At 40.1% G+C, this 24,378-nt stretch overlaps 1 protein-coding gene across 8 annotated transcripts in view; it reads right to left on the bottom strand.

Moving 5' to 3' along the window:
* Window positions 1-24,378, bottom strand: part of SPIDR (scaffold protein involved in DNA repair) — a 508,026-nt gene that overhangs the window by 467,852 nt on the left and 15,796 nt on the right. For 5 of the 8 annotated variants that reach the window (XM_030795010.1, XM_030795009.1, XM_030795014.1 and 2 more), the window contains exons 2-5: window positions 17,116-17,271; window positions 12,852-12,918; window positions 4,852-4,929; window positions 1,933-2,096 (exon numbers count right to left, since the gene is read on the bottom strand). In XM_030795010.1, the coding sequence (XP_030650870.1) occupies window positions 1,933-2,096; window positions 4,852-4,929; window positions 12,852-12,918; window positions 17,116-17,271 (465 nt within the window). Of the gene's footprint in view, window positions 1-1,932; window positions 2,097-4,851; window positions 4,930-12,851; window positions 12,919-17,115; window positions 17,272-24,378 lie in introns of those variants that run through there. The other 3 variants (XM_030795011.1, XM_030795013.1, XM_030795017.1) reach the window with 3 other exon arrangements.

The raw sequence follows: 24,378 nt of genomic DNA, 5'->3' as shown, positions 1-24,378 counted from the left end.
TATACATGTAATTGGAGTCACAGGAGGAAACGAAAAGGGGAGTCAGAAAAAAAATTAAGAAGTCAAAGCCAAAAACTTACCAAATGTGATGAAAACTACAAACTCACATATATGCAGAAAAGAGTTAACATAGTTGGCCTAAAGTAGCTATCCTTAGAAAACCCTGCTTGCAAAGCTGGTCGTTGCCTAGCTTCTAAAAACAGATTTCAGGAGAATCTTCATCATTCCATAAATAATAAATAATGGTGGGTCACTGTGCCTAAACTGTGCAAACAATATGGTTTATGCTGAACACCCATTTTCTTTCTGAAGTCTGGAATTTGGGTAGATTCTAGGGCAAGGGTGCCTATGTTACCAGCCCCTAATACAAACCCTGGGCACTGAGTCTCTAATGAGTTCTCTGGTACATAACACTTCACACATGTCGTCTAAACATTTTGCTGGAAGAATTAAGCATATACTGTGCGACTCCACTGGGAGAGGACTTGTGGAAGACTGCTGATTTAAATTTGTATCTTTTTGCCCGGCCATGGTGGCTGACACGTGCAATTCCAGCACTTTGGGAGACCAAGGTGGATGGATCCCTTGAACACAAGGGTTCGAGACCAGCCTGGGGAAAGATGGCAAACCCCCTTTCTACAAAAAATACAACAATTAGCCAGACGTGGTGGCACATGCCTGTAGGACCAGCTACTCTGGAGGCTGAGGTGAGAGGATCACTTGAGCCCAGGAGATCAAGGCTACAGTGAGCTATGATCGCACCATTGCGCTCTAGCCTGGGTGACACAGCCAGACCCTGTCTCTAAATAAATAAAAATAGATTTGTATCCTTTCAGTGTAATAAACGATGGCCACGAGTATGACTATATGCTAAGTCATGTGTATCCTCCTAGTCAACTGCTGAACCTGGCGGTGGTCTTGGGGAATCCCCAAAACACCATAGATTCAAAAGGCTTGACAAACACCAACTGAAAAATCATACCAAGGCATATCACAATCAAATTGCATAAAACCAGTAATAAAGAGAAAAATCTTAAAAGGTCAAGAATGAGAATAGCTTCAAGCTTATTGACAGCAACTTGAGCTAAGATAATGAAGCAATGCCTTCAAAACTTTGAAGGAAAACTATTTCCAACCTAAAAATTCTATACAAATTTTCAATCACACATCAAAATAGGACAAAAGCATCTTCTGACATGCCAAATAATTCCTCAGGAAGTTATGGTAAGATGTGTTCAATCAAAACAGGGTGAAAACCAAGAAAGAGGAAAACATGAAATCCTGGATAAAGGAGCTCAATACAGGAGAGAGGTTAACAAATTCCCAGAATGAGAGCAAAGTCCGGGTGACAATGTACGCAAAAGGAGAGAGGACACTGAGTTCAAACTGGAGCAGCTAGGAGGTTGTGGGAGAGTTCTCCAAAAAAATGAAACTCACAGAATGACTGCTGTCTGAAAATCTTAACAAGAGAGCTAGGCAATGGTGAAAAAGTATTTTTTTCATCAATAAGTAAAACTAGAACAAAAACCAAAATAATTATTAAGTCTAGGGAAAGCAAATAGTTGCAAAGGATAATAATTAATATTTCCCTTGGCTATCAATATTATTTATTCACTATTGTGTAAATGATGAATATAATCTAACCAAACTTTGATATATCTGCACCGGGAGAATAGTAGGATAAAAAACGTTCGGTGTGCAGTGAGGGTGGGAAGTGAATGAGAAGTGAGATCAATATTTATCCATGTTGAGAAGTACAGCACAAGCATGTTATTTAGAGAAAAGTGAGTAAAGAACAAAAGAATCCCCTAAGAGTCAAAAGTGGTTGTTCTTGAGGAAGGACAGGAAAACAAAAACAAAAACAAAAACAAGACAACTGTGATTAGCAAATGTTATAAAGTGAATAAAAGTTTTGAAATACTTCATTCTTACCTTGGGAAGTTCAGATAGCTTCTCATCACTTGTCAAAGACTGATTACTTGCACAAGAAGCACAGTCTGAGATTTCCACAGCACCCTTGTCATCTTCAAATTCATTACAGTCACTAGCCTCTGCCCTGTCACTGTCAATCTCCCAGTCGATAAACTGTAATTCATCTAAAAAATACAATTTTTAACTTGCTTAATTATCTCCTTAATCTTTCACTTTTAAATCTCTTTTATTCTTAGTAGTTAATATATCCATGTCACTCAATAATGTTAAAAAATATATTCAGGGCCAGGCACAATAGCTCATGCCTGTAATCCTAGCGCTTTGGGAGGCCAGAGTGGGCGGAATGCCAAAACTCACGAGTTCAAGACCAGCCTGGCCAACAAGATGAAATGCTGTCTCTATTAAAAATACAAAAAATTAGCTGGACACGGTGGCGCACACCTATAGTCCCAGCTACTCAGGTGGCTGAGGCACCAGAATCGCTTGAACCCAAGAGGTGGAGGTTGCAGTGAGCCGAGATCTTTCCACTGAACTCCAGCCTGGGCAACAGAACGAGACTCTGTCTCAAAAAAATTTAAGACAGTGAAAAGTATATTTCTACTCTTATCTCAAATCACTGTTTCTCCCAAATCTTATCCCAACCCCAATTTTAAGTTAACTACTTTTATTAGGTGTTTCTGTATCCTTGTAGAGTTTCTCCAGCATGTTTAAGCACATAAACTATGTATTGTTATGTTTTTCCTCCTTTCTTACACAGCTAGACTTTTTCACTAAACATGATTAAGAGGATGTAGTAGGATCACTTGAACCCAGGAGTTTGAAACTGCAGTGAGCTATGATCCACTGCACTCCAGCCTGGGTGACAAGAGCATGACCTCATCTCTTAAAAAAAACAGCCACTATAACGATCATAACAGACTGAAGGTCAGACCACCACTGAGAGAAGCAGACGCATAATGGCAACTGCTTCCCACATTAACATCAAATTTAGTCCACAGAAGCCAGGCAGGGGAACACATTAGAGATTTTCCAGGTTGCTGAACCTTCTCAACAGGAAGCCAGGGAGAGAGAAGGGAAAAACACAAGTGCCCTCAGAGCTGCTGCCGGTATCACACATCTGTGCAGCACTCATTCATTCATTCACTTCTTCATTCATTCACTCCTTCATTCATTAGACAAAGCAAGTGCCTAAAAAGAGCCCATCACACCATTCGAGATACTCACAATACAAAATAAATACAATAGAGAAAACAGCACCATTCCTAACCTGAAGTAGCCCACAGATTAATACATATTGCAATGTGATGCATGCTATGAAATAACTGGAGCTTTCGTCACAAAACTTTTGTGGTCACAAAACATTTAAAAAGCAGGAAGCTACTATTACACTTAAATTTGCATTTTACAGATGAGGAAATTGGGTCTCTAATAATTTAAGAGATTTTCCAAAAGTTATAAAATCTTTTAGACAATTGGTAAAAACCGAATGGAAGGGAGGCTGGGCGCGACAGCTCACATGTGTAATCCCAGCACTTTGGGAGGCACAAACCATACTATTTACCCATTTTTATAAACTTTGTATTCTGAAATGTATGAAGATAAACCAAGTAACAATAAATTTCATTTAATATGGTTGAATTAATAATAGAACTGCTATCAGCTTATATATAATCTTAAAATACCACTTCACCTGGTAACTACTAAAATGTCAATGGTATTAATAGTTACCAAAATGACATACAAAGTGGTCAAAAGAATTTAACTACCCTCCCGAGAAGCTGTCTGTACAAACCGAACCCTAGGTAACTAACATGAACTGTCAAGAGTTAGAACTCATAAGCTTACTTTGAAAACATTAAGACATTTAAATACTCTATAGATGAGTTGTAATTTTAAAAATTCTAAAAGGACATGATTTCCATAATTCAACATCTGTGGTTATCAACTAGGGGTGATTTTTGTCCTTTGTGGGACCCTTGACAACATCTGGAGACATCTTTGGTTATCATCACTGTGGCTGGGATTCTACCGTGACCCAGCAGGTAAAGGCAAGGGACACAGCAGAATATCCTACAGGCATAGGAAGGTGCTGCTCCCCATGACAAAGAATCATCTGGCCCAAAATGTCAAGAGTGTCAAGGATGAGAAACTCTGCTTTCAACTGTCTAAAACATGACACAATATAAAACGCCATCTGAATAGAAATTTGTCAGTATGTTACACCTCTACCACACACTGGTTGTCACAGTATTTACTGAACAGGTTGGGGAGAAGGCAGTGTGGGTGTGGCACTGTGTAGAAGTTGAAAGAACTGGCTATGGAACAAAGAGACCTAAAATGGAATCCCAATCCATTCTCATCAGTCCAAGCTTAAGTTGTTAACTGTAAAAATAATATCTGTAATACCTATCTCTTAGAGTTGTTTTGAGAAATATTAAACAAGAAAATGTTTCTGAAGTGTTTAGCATAGAGGGTGGGACTCATTAAATCCTATTAGAAAGGAATTTAATTTTCATTCTATGGGACAAATGCCTAAAGGTGCAGTTGCTGGGCTATATGGTAATTGCATGTTTAGTCTTTAAGAAACCGCCAGACTGTTTTCCAGAGTGGCTGTACCATTTTACTGTACACCTGCAATGTGCTGGTGATCCAGTTTCTCCACAACCTCACCAGCATTTTGTATTGTCACTATTTTTTATTGTGCCATTCTGATAGTTGGAATGTTAATGATAAATACTAGAAAAGAATGTAAGTTTCTTCCAATATTAAATCCAATATTTAACAGAAACTGGATTTCTAACAAAATTATCAATTTACCTTCACTAGTCCAATCTTCTGGACACAAAATGTTCCTGTTACAAAATCTGTCTATTCTAGAGCAATGTCCATTATCTCTCTGTAATTTAGAAAGTGTCTTATCTTCATCCGACAAATCACTTCCACTGGAACTCCATGTTATGTCTGTAAGCCCACTGGTGTTTTTAGATGTGGTGGTTTCTGTTGAAGAAAAAGAAAGCACATAAATATGATCTCCTTATATGGTCATTTATCAGAATACAATTTTATGCATGTAATTTTGCCAAAGTCACAAATACACAAAACTCTGTGATAGGAAAAGCAATGTCTACGTCAAATCTTCCTACCTAAAGTTCTATGTACAATCTCACTAACATTCTCTGAGTTCAAAACCAAGTTCCAAGAAGAAAAAGAAGTAGAACTGGTTAAGTTATACAAAAAAAGGAAAGTGACTACAGCACAAAAGAAAACCGGAAAAATAACTTGAAATAACATTTATAGAAGTATAACTTCCTGGGGTATTTGATGAAAACAAAAAATTGTTTAAAATGCAAAACACAAAGTCAAAACTTACGAGTAACAGGAATGCTCCTGTGTGCTTCCTTTGCTATGCTAAGAGCTCTGGGAGCAGGGTGCTTAAAAAACACTTAAGACCAAACCTTGTATTAAACTTTTTATTTTGAGATAATATTAGATTCATATATAGTTGTAAGAAATAAGAGAAAACTCTTGTATACTTCACCCAGTCCCTCCAACGGTAATATCTTGCAAAACTGTAGTACAACACAACCAGGATACCGACACTGATCCAGTCAAGATACAGATCAATTCTATCACCACAGGATGCCTTGTATTACCTTTTTATAGCTACACCATCTCCTGGCCCCATACCAATCCCTGAACTCCGTCAACCACTACTCAGTTTTGCATTTCTGTAATTTTGTCATTTTAAAAATATTATGTAATCGAGACCAGCCTGGCCAACATGGTGAAACCCTGTCTCTACTAAAAATACAAAAAATTAGCCAGGCATGGTTGCAGGCGCCTGTAATCCCAGCTACTCAGGGAGGCTGAGGCAGGAGAATCACTTGAATCCAGGAGGCAGAGGTTGCAGTGAGCCGAGATCAAGCCACCGCACTCCAGCCTGGGCAACAAGAGTGAAACTCCATCTCACACACACACAACAAAAGGTTATATAAATAAAATCACTATGTAACCTTTTAGGATTGGCTTTTTTCACTCAGAATAATTTCCTAGATATTCATCTAAGTTGTGTGTATCAACATTTATTTTCTTTTTATTACTGAATAGTACACCATGGTACTATGCACCATAGTTTGTTTAATCATTCACCTACTGAAGGACATCTGTTTTGTTTCTAGTTTGGGGCTATTATGAACAAAGCTGCTTATGAACATCTGTGTACAAGATGTTATGTGAATTTAATTTTCATTCTCTGGGACAAATGCCTAATGGTGCAGTTGCTGGGTTATATGGTAATTGCATGTTTAGTCTTTAAGAAACTGCCAGACTGTTCTCCAGAATGGCTGTACCATTTTACTACACACCTGCAATGTAGTGGTGATCCAGTCTCTCCACAATCTCACCAGCATTTTGTATTGTCACTATTTTTTATTGTAGCCGTTCTGATAGGTGGAAAACCTAGACAGAATGGGGCTATTTCATCTTGGCAGAATCAAAAGTCAACAGCAAACTTCTCTGATATTGGTCAGAAAAGGAATATATACCTAATAAAAATCAATTATTCTGTTTATATTCATAATTGTAAATATAATGCTAAAACATATATATGTACATATATACACATGTATCTTATCCTATGCAGTACGGTATTTGATATATTTCAAAGCGCATTTTAATACACTATGAAATTAAGAGATTAGATATTTATAAAATTCATGTTTTACAAAAAATAAACCTAGGCTTCATTAAATACATATTTACAGAACCCCTCTGATACAGTAAACCATGAAGCAACAAAAAAAACTCCAGCCTAGGCAACACAATGAGACCCAATCTCTACAAAAAGTTAAAAAATTAGCTGGGCATAGTGGTGCATGCCTGTAGTCCCAGCTACTTGGGAGTCTGAAGCAGGAGGACGAGTTTAAGAGCAAATGTTTGAGGCTGCAGTGAGCTATGATTGCACCACATCACTCCACCCCGAGTGACAAAGATCCCATCTCTAAAAAAGAAAAGAAAAGAAAACTCCTTCCCACAAGGAATATGTGTGGTCTGGAAGGAAACACTAATCATGAAAAAAACTAACAATATACCAGATGTATGTCATGGAATAATGGTGGCACAAAAAAACGGTATGTTCCACTTTGCATTGATCAGGAAAAGAGGATTCACTGAAAAAATAGTACTTACAAAGGCACAAAAACATGGAATAGTCAACATTTACTGAACACTTACTACTTTGTGCCACAAACATCTAGAATTACTGAAGTGGCCTATTGTTCATGTCACAAAAGGAAAAATAAACTATTCAGAATATTCTAAGATTCTATATCTATCTAAATAGCTAATAAAATAAACTGAGTACTTGCAAAAGACATTATCAATCTCTATCATTATTATGCATCTGAAAAATAAGTCAAGAAGGAAGTTATCAGCAGGGAGCGGTGGCTCACGCCTGTAATCCCAGACTTCAGGAAGCTGAGGCAGGTGATCACCAGGTCAGAAGTTCAAGACCAGCCTGGCCAAGATGGCAAAACCCCATCTCTACTAAAAATACAAAAAATTAGCCGGGCATGGTTGTGGGCACCTATAATCCCAGCTACTCGGGAGACTGAGGCAGAGAATTGCTTGAACCCAGGAGGCGGAGGTTGCAGTGAGCAGAGATCACGCCACTGTACTCTAGCCTAGGTGACACAGTGAGACATCATCTCGAAAAAAAAAAAAAAAAGAAGGAAGTTATCACTATTTGCAGATTATAAAATGAATTCATGGAAAAGTCAAGAAACCAACTGAAAAATTACTACTGTTAATAAGAAAGTCCAATAAAGGTGGCAAGGTACAAACTACAATACAGAAATCAAATTTAAAGCAGTAGCAACAACCAATAAAATACCTACAAGAAACTTAAGCGTTGCGGGAAGTCAGGGACCCCGAACAGAGGGACCAGCTGGAGCCATGGCAGAGAAGCATAAATTGTGAAGATTTCATTTTAATATGGACATATATCAGTTCCCAAAATTAATACTTTTACAATTTCTTTACTTCAATCTCTAAACATAAATTGTGAAGATTTCATTTTAATATGGACCTTTATCACTCCCCAAATAATACTTTTATAATTTCTTTTTTTTTTTTTTTTTTTTGAGACGGAGTCTCGCTCTGTCGCCCAGGCTGGAGTGCAGTGGCGCAATCTCGGCTCACTGCAAGCTCCGCCTCCCGGGTTCACGCCATTCTCCTGCCTCAGCCTCTCCGAGTAGCTGGGACTACAGGCGCCCGCCACCACGCCCGGCTAATTTTTTTTTTGTATTTTTAGTAGAGACGGGGTTTCACCGTGGTCTCGATTTCCTGACCTCGTGATCCGCCCGCCTTGGCCTCCCAAAGTGCTGGGATTACAAGCGTGAGCCACTGCGCCTGGCCCTAATACTTTTATAATTTCTTCTGCCTGTCTTTAATCTCTTAATCCTGTTATCTTCGTAAACTGAGAATGTACGTCACCTCAGGACCACTATTGTGTTAAACTGTACAAAATGATTGTAAAACGTGTGTTTGAACAATATGAAATCAGTGCACCTTGAAAAAGAACACAATAACAGCAATTTACAGGGAACAAGGGAAGACAACCATAGGTCTGATGGCCTGTGGGGTTGGGCAGAATACAGCCATATTTTTCTTCTTGCAGAGAGCCTATAAACGGACGTGCAAGTAGGGAAGATATTGCTAAATTCTTTTCCCAGCAAGGAATATTAATAATACCCTGGGGGAAGGAATGCATTCCTGGGGGGAGGTCTATAAATGGCCACTCTGGGAGTGTCTGTCTTATGTGGTTGAGGTAAGAACTGAAATACACCCTGGTCTCCTGCAGTACCCTCAGGCTTATTAGGGTGGGGAAAAAAAATCCACCCTGGTGAATTTGAGGTCAGACCAGTTCTCTGCTCTTGAACCCTGTTTTCTGTTGTTTAAGATGTTTATCATGACAATACGTGCACAGCTGAACACAGACCCTTATCAAGGAGTTTTTGATTTCGCCTTTTGCCTTATGATCTTTGCTTTGCCCTTTGTGTTGTGATCTTTATTGGCCTCAGAAGCATGTGATCTTTGTTCTCCTTTTTGCCCTTTGAAGCATGTGATCTTTGTGACCTACTCCCTGTTCATACACCCCCTCCCCTTTTGAAGTCCTTAATAAAAACCTGCTGGTTTTGTGGCTCAGGTGGGCATCACGGTCCTACTGATATGTGATGTCACCCCTGGAGGCCCAGCTGTAAAATTCCTCTCCTTTTATTCTTTCTTTTTATTTCTCAGCCAGCCAACACTTAGGGAAAATAGAAAGAACCTACGTTGAAATATTGTGGGCGGGTTCCCCCAATACTTAAGAGACAAAGTACCTGTTTTTAAAAGACTTCAAAAGAACATAAAAGAACAAACAGAAAGACATATAGTAAGATTTTGGATGATCTGATCAGAAAAAAATGACCTCTCACTGCCTTGAGGCTGAGCATCTTTTCATAGATTTGAAAATCATTTATATTTCCTTTTTTGAAAGCAGTTCCTCCATAATCATTATTTTTGCAATAGTTACCTTTTTCCCCCTAGATTAGTTCTGATGGTTCTTTATTAGAAAGATCAGCCTTGGTCTGTGACATGAGCCACAATATTTTCCCTGGTTTTTCTGAATTTTAAATTTTGTGTATGTACGTGTAATTTTTTGTAGGAGATGTGGTCTTGCTATGTCGCCCAGGATGGACTGCAGCAGCTGTATGCAGGCATGATCACAGCACACTGCAGCCTCAAACTCCTGGGCTCAAGTGATCTTCCTGCCACAGCCTCCCAAGTAACTGGGACTATAGACGTATGCCACTCTACCAGACTTATATATGTAATTTTGGCCATGCTGTTTTTCCCTTTATGTTTAGGTGAATTTACCAGCTTTATTCGTACAGTTTCTATGTTATGAGTCATTCATTGGAAAGGACTTCCCAAGTGTAATGCCTTTTGTCAGCCAGCAGCTGTGGTGCCTGAGGCACACCCAGGCAGTTGAGCTTCTGAGTCCATGTTCTTAACCATTATGCGTAGCTCCCAAGTCAGAGACCTGCAGTTGCTTTCACCATTAGTTTAGTGTGAGTATCTAAGAAAATATGTAACTGTCTGGTGCTTCTGTACCGTCTAATTTAAAAGACAGGATAATCATTAGTTACGTCATTCAAAACCTCACAGACCAAGACTCTAGATTTATAAACCCATGAATTATAGGCACCTGACTGCACAACTAGATAGTTAAAATCACTACCAGGAATTGATTAGTAACTCATTTTACTTGCTGTAAAGAGGGTGTCCTTGATATCAAGGCTCATTCCAATGGAACCGTAGGATAAATATTAGCCAGACTGAACATTTCTGGGTGCCCACTGTGTGCTAGGCACTGTCCTAGCACCTGGTGTTAGGAGCTGAACTGCCCCCTCCCCCACCAAAATTCATATGTTGAAGTCCTAACCTTCTGTACCTCAGAATGTGACTTTATTTGAAGACAGGGTCTTCAAAGAGGTAATCGAATTCAAATAAGGTCATTAGGGTGGGCCTTAATCGAAGATGACTGAAATCCTTATAAGGGGAAATCTGGACACAAAGATAGACATGCACAGAGAAGACAATGTGAAGAGACCTGGGGAAGAGAGAGAGGAAGAAGGCAGTCATCTACAAGCCAAGGAGAGAGGTCTAGAACAGATTCTTCCCCCACAGCCCTCAGAAGGAACCAACCCTGCCAACAGCTTCATTTTGGAGCTCTGGCCTACAGAACTGTGAGACAGTCAGTTTCTGCTGATTAAGCCACCCAGTTTGTAGTGCTAGTTCAGCAGGGATATAAAGATGAGATGGGGTCTGCCCTTAAGAAGCCAGTGGTCCAGTGGGGAAACAGGCAGGTCAAGAAATAATAATAGTAGTTAGCAATTTTTTATTAGCTGGTTAATTTTAGTTTTCTCCTTTTCTCATTACTGCCAAATACTATAATATTCAAAGTTCAAGTTAATTTTGGTTTCTAAACCTTTATAATATGTGGGGGAGAAAAGTGTTTTTCTTTAAACACATATGGCTTGAATCTTTTCTGGAGATTTTAAACATGTATAAGTAAATTCAACTTTGAAAAAGAAATATTAAAGAAGTTGTTACCTTGTATTTCATAACAAAAATTTATTTTTGGATGATTTTTCCCATGCCAGTATTTATTTGACCCATACTCTGGTGTACTTTCTACTCTACAGGATGATCAATATATTCTGAAAGGTTAAAAGACCTTGTATGAATGTATAGTTACTTTATTTATAACATATGCAGCTTTGTTAAGGCAAAAAACCATTGTTAATAACTTAATAAAGGCTTGCTATTTGTAGTGGAGATTGATAGAAAAACAGACTCGAGGAATTTTGTAGAAATGGTTCATTTTTAACAAGTTCATTTAAACTGGTTCATTTGAACTAATACTGAAGTATTAGTTTAAGACATCCTATTAATAAAAATTCCAAGATAAAAATTCTATACTATATTTTGGGTGAGGAGGTAGTATTTTTATGACAGCTGGGAAGCAGAGTGAGGAACATGCTTTTGTAATGTGTGCCTAAGGTCAGAGGCTTGTCTCTGCCAACAGCTTCTGCAATTCTATCAGAAGATTATAGAATTTAAAAGATGTATACTAGTCTATTTCATAAAGCAACACTTTATAAATTTTAAAGAAACATTTTGGCAAATTTTATTTTTCATTTGCATAGAACCTCTTCTGTCTCACTGAAATAGTAACATGATTTAGAATGTCACAGAAAGTTAGTTCACTCTGTAGAACTCTGAGTAGGCTTTCACATAGCTCCTTCTGTCATCAGACATATGAGCAACTGCTGTCCTCAATCAAGTACCTACTAAAGCACCTTTAATTAGGCATTTAATCTACTATTTTCAGCTCACTTAATATTCATGATAACCCAATGATTATGCCTATTCTCCAGATACAAAACAGACTGCGAATGTTTAGCTTAGTTTTCACAGATTAGAGAGCCAGGACACAGCAAGATCCCGGAAGTTACAAGCCCTCACTCTTCCTACACACCCACAGCGGGGCTGACTGCCTATGGCGGCACAACCAGCGGCCTACCTGATATCCACCCCCTCTTCATTACTAATAACCCCAGTTTTCTTTAGCAGCAACATACCTATCTAAAAATCCTTAATTTCACTTAAGTATCTTTAGTGGAGGTGACCGTTTGTAACAGGTTCTAGTCGAAGGTAGAGGTACTGGGAAGGGCATTCCTTCCCAAAGGAAAGGCAAAGCTGACTTGGCGAAAATCCTCAGCACCTACACTCTTCCAAGAATTCAGCCTGCAGAATTCAGTCAACACCTCCTGACCATGAGAACCAATTCCACACTCAGGCTACAGAATTCAGAAACAATCTAGCCCTGTGGACGTCCTGCTGCAGGAGACAAATTCAACCTCATTTATCCAAATACTCTAGTGTTTGAACAGAGTTTTCTACTACTTATTGAAAGTTCCCTAATTCATCAAGAAAGAATTTCAGAGCCTGAAGCAGTGTAGTTCTTATGGCATAGGTCACATTTCTTTCCCAAATCAGATTAAAAACAAAGAAACAAAACCCTGGAGCTATGAGCATGAGCTAACCTACTGGGCTCTGTGATAAAAATGAACTCAGGAAGGACACACGAAAAATGTTAGTTAACTGTAGGCAGGCAGGAGAAATGGGGTAGATGGTGACAGCGATGACAAAGTTCTCAAAAATATCTTTTTACCTTATCTTGATGTTTTTTAACTATGAATATAGTCTACCCAAACCACATAACTTTTTTAAAAAAGCAAATTTTTAAAATAATCACAGAAGGATTTATTAGTCTTATATCTTCTCTGTCAAGAAATCAACAAAATAGTTACCTTGCTTGGGTCTAGGGGATAATTCAAGGTGCTTTTCTGTAATCGTCTTCTCTTCAGCTGTTAATGACTGCAGGCAAAATAACAATCATGGAATTTATGTGACAAATGCTAAAAAAAACTTTTATAAAATATTCAAAATCTTAAAGTACATTCTCCTTAAAATATTCTTCTCTGATTTCCTTTACCAATTCACCAATTTCAGTATTCCCAAAGCATGTACTCCTTGTATATTTATAAATTCATTCTATTTTTCCAGAATCTAAAAAGATCTGACTGACCAAAATGTTTCACGTTAACATTCAATGTAATACCTGCTCATACATATGACTCCGATTGCCTATGAGGTACTCATTACTACTCATACCCAAATTATCTTGAGTTTGTAATAGTATTACTCTGTAAGTTACCACAAACACAAAAATTATCCAGAATATCTCATTGCCAAAAGATTCTGAATATAAAGGCATACCTTGTTTTACTGTGCTTCATAGATAAAGCATTTTTTTACAAATTGAAAATTTCTGGCAATCCTGTGTCAAGCAATTCTGTACGCCATTTTTCCAACAGCATCTGCTCACCTATATACTTGTGTCTCTGTGTCATATTTTGGTAATTATCCCAAGATTTCAAACTTTACCATTATTATTAAATCTGCTATGATGGTCTGTGATCAGTGATCTCTGGTATTACTACTGTAACTGATTTGGGGTGCCGCAGTCAAAACCAATATAAGAGAGCAAAATTAATAAATGCTGTGTGTGTTCTGACTGCTCCACCAACCAGCTGTTCCTCCATCTCTTGCCTTCTCCTTAGGCCTCCTATTTTCTGCAACACAACAATATTAAAATTAAGTCAATTTAATAACCTTACAATGGCCTCAAAGTGCTCAAGCAAAGGAAGAGCTGAATGTCTCACACCTTAAATCAAAAGCTGGAAATGGCCGGGCACAGTGGCTCACACCTGTAATCCCAGCATTTTGGGAGGCCAACGCGAGTAAATCACCTGAGGTCAGGAGTTCGAGACCAGCCTGACCAACATGGTGAAACCCCGTCTCTACTAAAAATACAAAAATTAGCTGGGCGTGGTGGCAGGCATCTGTAATCCCAGCTACTCAGGAGGCTGAGGCAGGAGAATCACCTGAACCTGGGAGGTGGAGGTTGCAGTGAGCCAAGATCGCACCATTGCACTCCACCCCAAGCGACAGAGAGAGGCTCCGTCTCAAAAAAAAAAAAAAAAAGAAAAAGAAAAAGAAAAAGAAAAAAGAAGCTGGAAATGATTAAGCTTAGGTAGGAAGGGAAGGCATGACAAAAACTAAGATAACTAATGCTAAATGACGAGTTAATGGGTGCAGCAAAACAACATGGCACATGGATACATATGTAACAAACCTGCACATTGTGCACATGTACCCTAAAACCTAAAGTATAATAATAATACAAAAAAAAGAGAGAAAAAAAAAAAAAACTAAGATAGGCTAAAAGCTAGACCTCTTGAACCAAACCGTTAAGCCAGTTGTGAATACAAAGGAAAGCTCTTGAACGAAATTGAAAGTGCTACTCCAGTGAATACACAAATGATAAGAAAGTAAAACAGCATTATTGCTAATACAAAGCTTTAGCAATCTGGATAGAAAATTGAATCAGCTATAACATTCCCTTAAGCCAGAGCAGAATCGAGAGCAAGGTCCTAACTCTCTTCAATTCTGTGAAGGCTGAGAGAGGTGAAGAAGCTGGAGAAGAAAAGTCTGAAGCTAGCAGAGGTTGGTTCATGAAGTTGAAGAAACAAATCATCTCCATAACATAAAAGTACAAGGTAATGCAGCAAGTGATCCAGAAGATCTAGTTAAGATCATTGATGAAGGTAGCTACGCTAAACAACAGATTTTCAATATAGATGAAAGAGCCTTATATTAGAAGATGATGCCATTTAAGACTTTCGTAGCTAGAGAGAAGTCAATGCTTGGCATCAAAGCTTCACCAAGAACAGACTGATACTCATATTAGGGGCTAATGCAGCTGGTAACATTAAGTTGAAGCCAATGCTCATGTATCATTCTGAAAATCCTAGCGCCCTTATGATAAATCTACTCTGCCTGTGCTCTATAAATGTTACAACGAAGCCTGGATGACAGCACATCTCTTTACAGCATTCTTTACTGTAATACTTTAAGCCCACTGTTGAGACCTGCTCAGAAGAAAAAGATTTCTTTCAAACTATTACTGCTGATTGACAATGCACCTGGTCACCCAAGAGCTATGATGGAGAAGTACAAGGAGATTAATGTTGTTTTCATGCCTGCTAACACCACTTCCATTCTGCAGCCTATGGATCATGGGGTGATTCTGACTTTCAAATCTTATTATTTCAGAAATACATGTCATATGGCTGTAGCTGCCACAGATAGTGACTCCTCTGATGGATCTGGGCAAAGTAAATTGAAAACTTTCAGAAAAATATTCACCATTCTATGTGCCATTAAGAACATTCATGATTCATGACAGAAGGTCAAAATACAGCATTAACAGGAGTTCGGAAGAAGTTGATTCCAACCCTTGTTTATGACTGAGGGGTTCAAGACTTCAGCAGAAAAACTGATGTGATAGAAACAGCAAGAGAACTAGAATTAGAAGTAGAACCTGAAGACTGAATTGCTGCAATCTCCTAAGAGTTGAATGGAAGAAGAGTTACTTCTTATGGATGAACAAATAAAGTAGTTTCTGGAGATAAAGTAGTATCTGGAGATAAATGCTGGTGAAAATGCTGTGAACATTGTTGAAGTGATAACAAGGAATTTAGAATATCCTATAAACTTAGTTGATAAAGCAGTGTCAGGCTTTGGAAGGATTGAGTCCAATTTTGAAAGAAGTTCTATTACAGGTCAAATGTTATCAGCATCACACGCTACTCAGTAATCTTTCATGAAAGGAATAGTAAATAGATGTGGTAAACTCCACTTTTGCCTTATTTTAGGAAACTGCCACAGCCACCCCAATCTTCAACCACCAACCACCTGATCAGTCAGCAGCCATCAGCATCAAGGCAAGACTCTCCCCCAGCGAAATGATTACACCTTGGTGAAGGCTCCTATGATTGTTAGCATTTTTTTAAGCAATAAAGTATTTTTAAATTAGGGTATATACATTGCTTTTTTAGATATAATACTATTGCACTTAACAGACTACATTATAATATAAACATAACTTTTATAGGCACTGGGAAACCAAAGAATTCATGTGATCACTTTATTGCAATATTCACTTTATTGTGTTGGTCCTGAACCAAACCTGCAATATCTCCAGAGTATGCCTCCAGAGTAAACATACATTTCTTGTGAAGAGTGGTATGCTCAATGGTTTCATCTTCTGAGAACATTCTTGGTAAATATCCTTCATTTACAAACAAAGTAGAAAGGTTCTGCATAGATTAAAGAGGTACAGGTGTGAGCTGGGCATAGGGGCTCACACCTGTAATCCCAGCACTCTGGGAGGCGGAGGTGGGAGGATCACTTGCAGCCAGGGGTTAGAGACCAGCCTAGGCAACATAGCAAGACCCTGTCTCTACAGAAAGTTTTTAAAAAACTAGCCAGGCAGCTGGGCACAGTGGCTCACGCATGTAATCCCAGCACTTTGGAGGCCAAGGTGGGTGGATTACCTGAGGTCAGGAGTTCCAAACCAGCCTGGCCAACATGGTGACACCCAGTATCTACAAAAAATACAAAAATCAGCCGAGTGTGGTGGCACGCACCTGTAATCCCAGCTATTCGAGAGGCTGAGGCAGGAGAATTGCTTGAACCCGGGAGGTGGAGGTTGCAGTGAGCCAACATAGCCCCACTGCACTCCAGCCTGGGTGACAAAGTGAGACTCCGTCTCCAAAAAAAAAAAAAACAAAAACAAAAACAAAACAAAATTACCCAGGCATGGTGGCACATACCTGTAGTCCCAGCTATTTGACACGCTGAGGCAAGATAGCCTGAGCCCAGGAGTTCAAGGGTTCAAGGATGCCATGAGCTATGATTGCACTACTGTACTCCAGCCTGGGCAACAAAGTGAGACTCTGTCTCCAAAAAAAAGGGTGAATACTAACTTAATAACTTGCCACGATTATTAAAGGAATTCAAGGAATGAAAGGGAAGAAAAGGAGTGTACCAGTTACAGTCTCCTGAAAGAATAAGAAAGGGAATCACAATGAAATGTAATTACAATGTTCTGAACACTCAGGATTTCCTCTTTGGCATTCAGGGAAAACAATTCTACAGATACTTTACCAGAGTCCCAGAAGTGTCCTGAAACCCTTCTCCACACCTGAGCCATGCTTCAGATAGAGAGGCAGCTGCCCCTGCTGTCCTGAGACCTGCTCTTCTGACCTGCAGTGGTCTTTCTCCTGGAAAGGATGGGCATTCTATATTCCAACTCCTTTTTCTCTGTGGAGATGATTATTAAAAGAAAAATCGAAACAAAAAAACAAAATCAACTTCATTAAATAGACATTAAGTTCACAATTTACAATCTGAAAACCTAGAAGTGCCATCAGTAAAGGCATAGTTTTTGAATGTCTCTAAATCTTCACATAAAGAGCAACTGGACAGCAAAGCCAAAAACAGAAATACGATTAATCAGCAAACTCCAAACACAAGCGGGTAAAGACAAACCACCAACCCTCCGAAGTCCAGCATGGTAGCAGTATCTGAGAGGAAAGAAGCCAAGGAAAGTAAGAGAGTCAAGGAGGCCCTGAGAACCTAGACATCAGTGCTCACTAGGAAGCAGAGCAGGCGACAGATCTGAGAACAGTTATCTGATAGAACTGAGAACAGCGCCTGAAACTAGGTGAGAGCAGGGGCTCTACCATAAGAAGATGTGAAGAGATGAGAGCAGCCTGGGCCACCTGAAACTGGTCACCCTGGACTCCCTTCTGGACCCGTCACTGAGAAAGTGCTGGAAGTGGAATCCACTCAGCAGCACAGGGGTGGCAGACACACAGAAAAGGTCCACATGAGCAGAGTCAGGGAGAGTCTACAAGACAAATACACAAGTGGCCATATTTTTACAAGCCATATGAAAACAACACAAGGTATAAAAGCTACGCTGGGCCGGGTGCCATGGCTCACACCTGTAATCCCAACACTTTGGGAGGCCAAGGGAGGAGGATTCCATGAGCCCAGGGGTTCAAGACCAGCCTGGGCAACACAGCAAGACCCCATCTCTAAAAAAAAACAACTTTTTAGTGAGCTGGGCATGGTGGCACACGACTGTAGTTCCAGCTACTCAGGAGGCTGAACCAGGAGGATCGCTTGAGCCCAAGAGTTTGAGGTTGCAGTGAGCTATGATTGCACCACTGCACTTCAACCTGGCCAACACAGTGAGAGTCCACGTCCTTAAAAAAAGAAAAAGAAAAGAAAAGCTATCCTGAATCCTGCCACCTTCCATCATTTCAGAAGACAGAGACATAAAAATAAGCAACAGGAAGGTATAAAAGCTAAATCTCGTAAAATTATTATTAGGGAAAAACAAAAATTAGCTGGGCGTGGTGGCATGCACCTGTAGTCCTAGCTACTCAGGAAGCGGAGGCAGGACAATCGCTTGAACCCAGGAGGCAGAGGATGCAATGAGCCGAGAGCCTGCCATTGCACTCCAGCCTGGCGACACAGCAAGACTCTATCTCAAAAAAAAAAGAGAGAGAGAGAGAGAATGAGGCCTTTGGAGGTGACTAGAACATGAAACCAGAGCCCCCACAAATGTGATTAGTGTCCTTACGAAAAATCAGTCAGCAGCCTAGGCAACATCGTGAGACCCCATGTCTACAAATTTTGTTTGTTTGTTTTTTTAGAATTAGCCAGGCATGGTGGCACGCGCCAGTAGTTCCAGCTACTTGGGAGGCTGTGGTAGGAGGATTGCTTGAGCCCAGGAGGTCAAGGCTGCAGTGAGCCATTATTGCACCACTGCATTCCAGCCTGGGTGACAGAGCAAGATCCTGTCTTTGAAAAAAAAAAAAAAAATAGCTGGGTGTGGTGGCATGTGCCTATAGTCCCAGCTACTTAAGAGGCTGGAGTGGGAGGATCACTTGAGCCTGGAAGGTCAAGGCTGCATCACTGATTGTGCCACTGCATTCCAGCCTCGGTGGCAGAGTGAGATCTTATCTCCAAAAACAAAAAGCAAAAAACTACAATGATATGCCACTTCACACCCATCAGAATGGCTATTATTAAAAAAAAAAAAAAAATGACAAGCACTGCCAAGCATGTGTAGCAATTATAACTTTTGTGCATTGCTGGTGGAAAAGTAAAATGTTGCAGTTGTTAAAAATTATTTGGTAGAGCCTCAAAAGTTAAACACAGCTGGGCATGGTGGCTCATGCCTGTAATCCCAGCACTTTGGGAGGCCAAGGCAGGCGAATCATGAGGTCAGGAGTTAAGACCAGCCTGACCAACATGGTGAAAACCCATCTCTACCAAAAATGCAAAAAATTAGCCGGGAATGGTGGCGTGCGCCTGTAGTCCCAGCTACTCGGGAGGCTGAGGCAGGAGAATTGCTTGAACCCAGGAGGCGGAGGTTGCAGTGAGCCAAGTTTGAGCCACTTGCACTCCAGCCTGGGTGACAAGGCAAGACTCTGTCTCAAAAAAAAAAAAAAAAAAAGTTAAACACAGGGTAGGGCACAATGGGTCAGACCTGTAATCCCAGCACTTTAGGAGACCAACGCAGGAGGACTACTTGAGCCCAGGAGTTCAAGACCAGCCTGGGAAACACAGCAAGTCCCTACAAAAAATAAATTAACAGGGGTGGGAATTTTCATCTGTGGTCCCAGCTACTCAGGAGCCCGAAGCGAGACAACCGCTTGAGCACAGGAGTTTGAGGCTGCAGTAAGCTATAATCACGCCACAGCTCTGAAGCCTGGGCAACACAGCAAGACTGTCTAACGTAACATAAAACATAACGTAACGTAACGTAACATAACGTAACATAACACAAATTAAAATAAATTAAAATAAAATAAAATAAAACAACCATGATCTAGCAATGCCACTGCTCGGTATATACCCAAAACTCAAACAGGGCCAGGCGCGGTGGCTCACACCTGTAATCCCAGCACTTTGGGAGGCCAAGGCGGGCAGATCACGAGGTCAGGAGATAGAGACCATCCTGGCTAACATGGTGAAAACCTGTCTCTACTAAAAATACAAAAAAGTAGCCGGGCATGGTGGCGGGCGCCTGTAGTCCCAGTTACTCGGGAGGCTGAGGCAGGAGAACTGCTTGAACCCAGGAGGCGGAGCTTGCGGTGAGCCGAGATCGCGCCACTGCACTACAACCTGGGTGACAGAGCAAGACTCCTTCTCAAAAAAAAAACAAAAAAACACTCAAACAGATACTTGTATACCAATGTTCATAGCAGTAATATTCACAATAGCCAAAAGGTGGAAAGAACACAAATGTCCATCAATGAATAACTAAACAAAATGTGGAACATATAATATTAATTCAGCCTTAAAAAGGAATGAATTTCTGATACATGTTACAACATGGTTGAATCTCAAAAACATTATGCTCAGTAAAATAAGCCAGATACAAAAGGGCAAACATTATATGAGGTCAATCAGAATTGACCCATATTATGAAACAAATTCACAAAGACAGAAAGTAGAATGGCTGCTGGGGATGGGGAGGGAAGAATGAGGAGTCATAGTTTAATGAGTACTGAATTTCCATTTTGATGATGAAAAGGTTCTGAAGATGGATGGTGGTGATGGTTGAAAAACGATGCTATCTTTGTTTTGGGAGCTGTAACAAAATACCATAAACAGAGTGGCACAGAGACAAAGGAAATTTCTCATAGTTCTAGAGGCTGTGAAGTTCAAGATTAAGGCCATCAGATTCAGTGTCCAGTGAGAGTCTGCTTCCTGGTTCACTGATGGTTTCCTGGATCTTCTCACTACATCCCCATGGGACAGAAGGAAGAAGAGAATCTCTGGGTAGTTTTTTTTTTTTTTTTTAAGGGCACTAATCTCATTCACAAGGGTACCCTCATGACCTAATCTTTTCCCAAAGGCCCCAACTCTAAATATCACCACGTAGGGAAGGAGGTTTCAACATCTGAATACTGGAGAGAGAGAAACATTCAATCTACAGCAAATATGAATGTATTTAATACCATAGGACTACACACCTAAAAATGGTTAAAACAGTAAATTTCACAGCATATATATTATATATCTCAAAATTTTTAAAAAATGCAATCCAGGGAACATGCACATTAGAATCAGGGATGCTATTACAGATACCTTGGTACCCAAATCACAAGTTAGAATTTTGAGAGAGGCAAGGCTCAGGAATCTGCATTTTGACAACCATCTCTGCTGATTCTTATTCCACAAATGTTTGAGACCACTGTTAAGCATGTTGGATTAGAATTCAATCTGTAGGCCGGGCGCAGTGGCTCACACCTGTAATCCCAGCACTTTGGGAGGCTGAGGCGGGCAGATCACAAGGTCAGGAGATTGAGACCATCCTGGCTAACACGGTGAAACCCCGTCTCTACTAAAAATACAAAAAAAAAAAAAAATTTGCTGGGCTTGATGGCGGGCGCCTGTAGTTCCAGCTACCTGGGAGGCCAAAGCAGGAGAATGGCGGGAACCCGGAAAGCGGAGCATGCAGTGAGCGGAGATCACGCCACTGCACTCCAGCCTGAGCAACAGAGCGAGACTCCCTCTCAAAAAAAAAATAAATAAATAAATAATAAATAAATAAAAAAATAAAAATAAAGAATTCAATCTGTAACAGGTAAATTAAACACAAAATTTAGATCCTCAGGATCTAATTCAAAACCACAAGCTTCTCTGTGCACGCTTGAAATTTTTTATTGGAGTATATAATGTTGGGTAAAACAGTAAAAATATCACAAACTTTGGTAAGTTTAAAAAAAAAAAAAAGGTTGGCCAGGCACGATGGCTCACACCTGTAATCCCAGCACTCTGGGAGGCCGAGTCGGGCAGATCATCTGAGATCAGGAGTTCGAGACCAGCCTGACCAACATGGAGAAACCCCGTCTCTACTAAAAATACAAAATTAGCCAGGCACGGTGGCGCATGCCTGTAATCCCAGCTACTCAGGAGGCTGAGGCAGGAGAATCGCTTGAACCTGGGAGGCGGCGGCTACAGTGAGCCAAGATCGTGCCATTGCACTCCAGCCTGGGAAACAAGAGTGAAACTCTGTCTCAAAAAAAAAAAAATAAAAAAAAGGCTGAGGAAGAAACTCATAATGCCTTACATTTCAGTGGTTTGAAGCTGTAAAAAGGAAATTCTGAACAGAAGAACAGGGTGCTGACCATGAGACATAGCAATCAGGATTCCAATCCCCTCCACTTTAACCAGTTCCATCACTAAGTCCACCATTCAGTCATGTTCAAGTCTCTAACACTAAACACCATAAAAATCTCTCCCTCACCTTGACACCATCTAGCTTGCTCACTCCCTTCTCCAGCAGCCTTATACATAGTTATCCACTTGAATATCTTATTTATTTTTCCAACCATTGCAAATTCTTTACTAGTCTTTCCATCAAAATTGTTTTCCCTTTGGTTTTTTCTTTAGTTTTTTATTTTGTTTCCCCTTGGTTACTGTATTTGTCCACATTATAGATGTACAAGTATATTTGTTACCTACATTTTATTAATGTGTAAATGACAAAGAACAACATGAAATTCAATACACTGGTTTGAAATAAGGAAGATCTTACAGGGTAATGTACAAAGAGAAATATTTTCAAGATCTTGGTAAAAGTACATAAAAACTCAGGCACAAAGTAGGTTTTGCTTTTTTCTATAAATAAACTAGCACTTGGACAGATGATATTGTATACTGCTTTTCTTTGGTCAGAGCATTTAACAAGTACAGAATATAATCTAGAGCTATACAAACTGGACAGGTAACTTTCAAATAAATTATTCAGGTGTGTATAAATATTTACAGAAATTACACCTTCTGGCCGGGCGCGGTGGCTCAAGCCTGTAATCCCAGCACTTTGGGAGGCCAAGGCGGGCGGATCACGAGGTCAGGAGATCGAGACCATCCTGGCTGACACGGTGAAACCCCGTCTCTACTAAACAAATACAAAAAATTAGCCGGGCGCGGTGGCGGGCGCCTGTAGTCCCAGCTACTCGGGAGGCTGAGGCAGGAGAATGGCGTGAACCCGGGAGGCGGAGCTTGCAGTGAGCCGAGATCGCGCCACTGCACTCCAGCCTGGGGGAGAGAGTGAGACTCCGTCTCAAAAAAAAAAAAAAAAAAAAAAGAAATTACACCTTCTTTTTTTTTTTTTTTTTTTTTTTTTTTTTTTTTTTTTTGAGACGGAGTCTCGCTCTGTCACCCAGGCTGGAGGGCAGTGGCACGATCTCGGCTCACTGCAAGCTCCGCTTCCCGGGTTCACGCCATTCTCCTGCCTCAGCCTCTCCGAGTAGCTGGGACTACAGGCGCCCGCCACCGCGCCCGGCTAATTTTTTGTATTTTTAGTAGAGACGGGGTTTCACCGTGGTCTCGATCTCCTGACCTCGTGATCCGCCCGCCTCGGCCTCCCAAAGTGCTGGGATTACAAGCGTGAGCCACCGCGCCCAGCCAGAAATTACACCTTCTTTATTTATTCTCTTAACATTATAACAGGCAAGGCATGGTGGCTCATGCCTGTAATCCCAGCACTGTGGGAGGCCAAGGCAAGGCATATCGCTTGAGCCCCGGAGTTTGAGACCAGCCTGGGGAACATGGCAAAACTCCATCTGTTCAAAAAAGAAATACAAAAATTAGCCAGGCATGGTGGCATGTTGCTGTAGTCCCAGCTACTCAGGGGGCTGAGGCAAGAGGATTCCTTGAGCACAAGAGACCCAGGCTGCAGTGAGCTGTGATCGTACCACTGCACTCCAGCCGGGGCAACAGAAATAAGTTCCAGTCTCAAACAAACAAAAAACAACAACAAAAACAAAAAACACACACACAGAAAATTTAAAAAAATAAATAAATAGAAAAAAGTCATCATGGTCTATTCGTCCACATTCCAAAAATATTTACTAAATACAAAATTACGTATGGGGCACCCAGCTACCAACGTGACATAACTATTTTAATGTTTTCCTACCCTATTTGAGTCTTCTGATTAGACATTATCTTCCAGTTATAACTGTAAAATAGACAGTGTTGTATTCTGCTCCTTTTGTTTATTTAAAATAATAAAATATTTTCTTTATACAGAGGTTCCACTCATTGTAGAATGGAAACTAAAACAAAAATATATGCAAAGCCAATGGAAATCTTATTTACACATAAGAATGCATACTCTGCTTTTGATTTTATCAGAATGGAAAATATTATTCTTACCCATTTTTCAAACAACACATCCATGTAAAACTAATGACATTAAATTTTAAAATAATAATGCACAAATTTTTAAATATATATAAGCATTCGTATAAAAACGGGCAGGAAACAGATCCAAATGCTTACATTATCAAAATGCTTATGTTATGCTGATTATAGGTTTTATAGGTTTATGGGGGA

This window comes from Nomascus leucogenys, chromosome 16, assembly GCF_006542625.1.
Source record: "Nomascus leucogenys isolate Asia chromosome 16, Asia_NLE_v1, whole genome shotgun sequence".
NCBI classification, from domain to species: Eukaryota; Metazoa; Chordata; class Mammalia; order Primates; family Hylobatidae; genus Nomascus; species Nomascus leucogenys.
The sequence above is the reverse complement of the archived record's forward strand: the minus strand, read 5'-3'. Positions and strand labels throughout refer to the sequence as shown.